This window comes from Triticum urartu, chromosome 4A (assembly GCF_056163025.1).
Source record: "Triticum urartu cultivar PI428250 chromosome 4A, HENAU_Tu73, whole genome shotgun sequence".
NCBI lineage: Eukaryota > Viridiplantae > Streptophyta > Magnoliopsida > Poales > Poaceae > Triticum > Triticum urartu.
Window position 1 is genome coordinate 63725950 of NC_141876.1, and position 3197 is coordinate 63729146.

The 3197-nt window shown below is 45.2% G+C and overlaps 1 protein-coding gene across 1 annotated transcript; it reads right to left on the bottom strand.

The window, feature by feature from the left end:
* Window positions 1-222: 222 nt before the first annotated feature.
* Window positions 223-2756, bottom strand: LOC125554601 (protein FAR1-RELATED SEQUENCE 5-like). Its single transcript, XM_087519551.1, has 2 exons — window positions 1273-2756; window positions 223-1171 (listed from the first exon to the last, which is right to left on the bottom strand). Exons 1-2 carry the CDS (start codon window positions 2700-2702, stop codon window positions 223-225), a joined length of 2379 nt encoding a protein of 792 aa, XP_087375677.1. The 5' UTR covers window positions 2703-2756.
* Window positions 2757-3197: the final 441 nt, after the last annotated feature.

The window sequence follows — 3197 nt, forward strand, 5'->3', positions numbered from 1 at the left end:
TGGAGCAAACATAACACAGGTTGCAAATTGAAATTATAGCTTGTACATCATCATTTTTGCAAAAAAGAAGTTACTAATGTAGCTCAAACACAGGGAGCAAGTACATCTTGCTTAGGAGATGAAACAAAACACCCAAAGCTGGCTGATGGGGGATCTTCTCCCAAATGAAAAACATTTTTTCTTAGGAGGATCTTCCTCCCTGTTTCTCTCATCTTTTCTTTTCTAGAGCTTCAGCTGTGTTGCTTGGGAAATGTTTCGGTCACTTGCCATCACGGCTCTCATGTATTGACAAGCTGGGACTGCATGTCCAACCTCAGAGCAAAACTGGCATTTAGGGGGTGCTTCCGCCGCCTTCGTTGCAGCTTTTAGCGCCCCACATGTCTGAATATTATGTCCTTCTTCATGGCAGTACTTGCAGCGGACAATCCTTTTTCCAACTACTGTTGCCGTCGGCTTCTTCTCTTGTTGCTTCGCCTTCTTTTTTTGCTCATCGTCTCGCTGCTCTACCAGTGTTTTCTTTCTCTTCTCTCTTTCAGTTGGCCGACCTTTCTTAGGGACACGAGCTGGGTTTTGTAGCATCTCTGAGCTTTGAGCCTGTGGTAGGTTGTCATTCAATGTTCCCGTTGCGGCAGCGGGTGATGACAGCGCTCCTCTCTTTGCCGCTGCTATGGCAGGCTCAAGAACTGTTATTGCTTCATATAATATCTTGTAGGCATCATCGTTGCAACATGCATTAGAGGCAAGCCATGTCAACCTTTGACACAAGGAGTTGTATTTCAATGTGTTGGTTGAGGGGTGCCCGAAGTCCAGCAATCGGCCAGTCCTGCCCATGCTTGTTGTGGCTGCTTCAGACCACCTCTCCAATAAGTATTGTTGCGGAATTTCTTGAACATTCAGATGCACCATTGCCCTTATTATATGTGCGCAAATCAGGCCATTCATCTCAAAGTAGTGGCAACTACATTCAAACAACCCTTCATCCATCATAACATGCACAGAATAGAGTTTTGGGTTCTCATAGGAGCTTGCCTTTAGCTCAAACAGCAGGCCTTGCCCTCGATACTCAGCGTCTTGGTTGATAACGAAGCCGGTAGACGCGATCACCTGCTTCTGGAACTTGCCAAAGACGCTACGGGTGCAGTAAGCAGCATCTTGGCGCTCAATGATGTACCTGCTACATCACAAGAAATAGGTCACAAACCACATCACACAGAAACTTGGCCCAACAACAATTTTTTTCTTTTTTTTGGTAAAGCGCAAAAGTGTGTGTACCGAGAGTATAGTGGCGGAGCTGTTGTTTCACCAGTGAATCCAGCATTGTCTTCACGATCAAGCATAGTTTCTTGGCACATTTCGTATTGCTGGACAAACCTCCAAACGGAATCAGCCGGACGAATCAGTGTCTTGAAATATGAGTTAAGCCCCTCAGACCTGCCCGTTGTGCTTGTGAACGGGAAGAATTTGTTCTTGAAGTATGCTGGAGCCCACATGTGCCTTGTTCGCCACATGTTTTTCAGGTGTTTGTTCTCAGCCACTTCAAAACAATGCAACATGTGTTGCCATGTTTCCTCAAACTCCTCAATGGTTTCTGATTGATTGATACAAGTGTAGAACACATCTGCAAACGCTTCATCTCTTCTCAACAGCCTCCCCAACTTGGTACATGCATTGCTAAACACATGAAACTTGCAACACCTATGGCAGGTGTTTGGCAACACATCCTCAATAGCTGTTGCCATCGCTTTGTCCTGGTCGGTCATGATGTTTGTGGGATGCTCGTTATCCATTGCAACCATCCACTGTTGGAAGACCCACTTAAATGTTTCAATACTTTCATCCGGCAACAAGGCACACCCGAGTGCAATGGTCTGGAGATGGTTGTTGACCCGAACTATAGGAGCAAATGGCATATTGTATCTATTGGTGCAGAAGGTTGTATCGAAGAACACACAATCTTTATATTTCGGGTAGAGCGCCCTTGTTCTCCCATCAACCCAAAACAAGGCAGTCACGGAGTTTGTTGCAGGATCCTTTTGTTTTGCATAGAAAAACTCTGGATTCTCAGCTTTCCTCCTCTCAAAGTACTCGACTGTCATATCCATGTCTCGGAATGTTAGCCCTCTCCGGAGCTTTGCACGTTCATTCGAAACATCTCTCTTCACATATGGGAGTATCCTGGTGTCACCTCCATGGACCCTGCCGAGGACACCCATGCAATCTGAATTTGATAGGTTCACATCATGCAACGTCAACAAGAGCTGGTAATCCTCGGCAGGTATACTGCGGTGCGACCGGTAGTACCTAACACGCTCCGGCTGTTCCAGCAATGGATGTGTATGCTCCGCAACAAAACAAGTCACTGTCCATCTCTCCTCTCTCAGCCCAACAATCATGTGCGCCTTACAATCATGGCGGAGCAGCCTGTTCTTTTGACGTTTTCTTGTCACATCCATTCCTTCACTAGGCTGCCTACTGGAGTTGCTTTTTCCTGTTGCAATGCTCTTCGATGTGCTACTCGTTTCCGTTTTATCGGGCTTTCTAGCATGCACACACCCAAAGACCCTCTTGATCAATATTTGATCCTCTTTCTTCTGGCCTCTCTTCTGGCTGAATTTTGAGGAAGATATATGTGTCCCGAACCCCAACTTGAAGGCATAGTCATTGTAGAATTTCTGAGCATCCTCAAGTGTGTCAAATACCATGCCAACATAGGGTGGCAGTGGCTGTGATGAAACATCTCCATCATCTGAATCATCTTCGATTGCATCTTTAGTAAACAACAATGCATCTGAATCCTCACCACCACAAACAGAAAAATTGCCTTGGACATAGCTCCCTTCCCCTTCAGTCCCATGATCCTGCATCAGAGTTGTTGCGCAACAGTCATTTTCATCTCTCCATGGAATCAGCAAAAAAATCATGTTTCAGAAATTCAGGCACCACACAGAAACATGCAACATAATCAAACCGACAAAATTTCTACATGTGCAAGGGGGTCCCATGAACATGCAACATCCACATTCAAATCACACAGTTGGAGCAGGGCATTAACAGAAACATGAAAACATACAGAATGCAATGAAAGCGGAAGCATTAACAAGTTTCATAAAATTAAGAGCAAGTGGCAACTAAACAATGAAACCAGAGGCATCAGCCAATGCAACTAAATTTTTCTGAGTCTCATGTGTGCATAGATA

What these genes read in the sequence shown, in the direction of transcription:
- LOC125554601 (XM_087519551.1), bottom strand. Translation starts at nt 2,702, where the DNA reads ATGGTATTTGACACACTTGAGGATGCTCAGAAATTCTACAATGACTAT. An exon ending in GCTCCGCCACTATACTCTCG is followed by an intron (nt 1,172 to 1,272) that starts GTACACACACTT and finishes GTGATGTAGCAG; the next exon opens with GTACATCATTGAGCGCCAAG.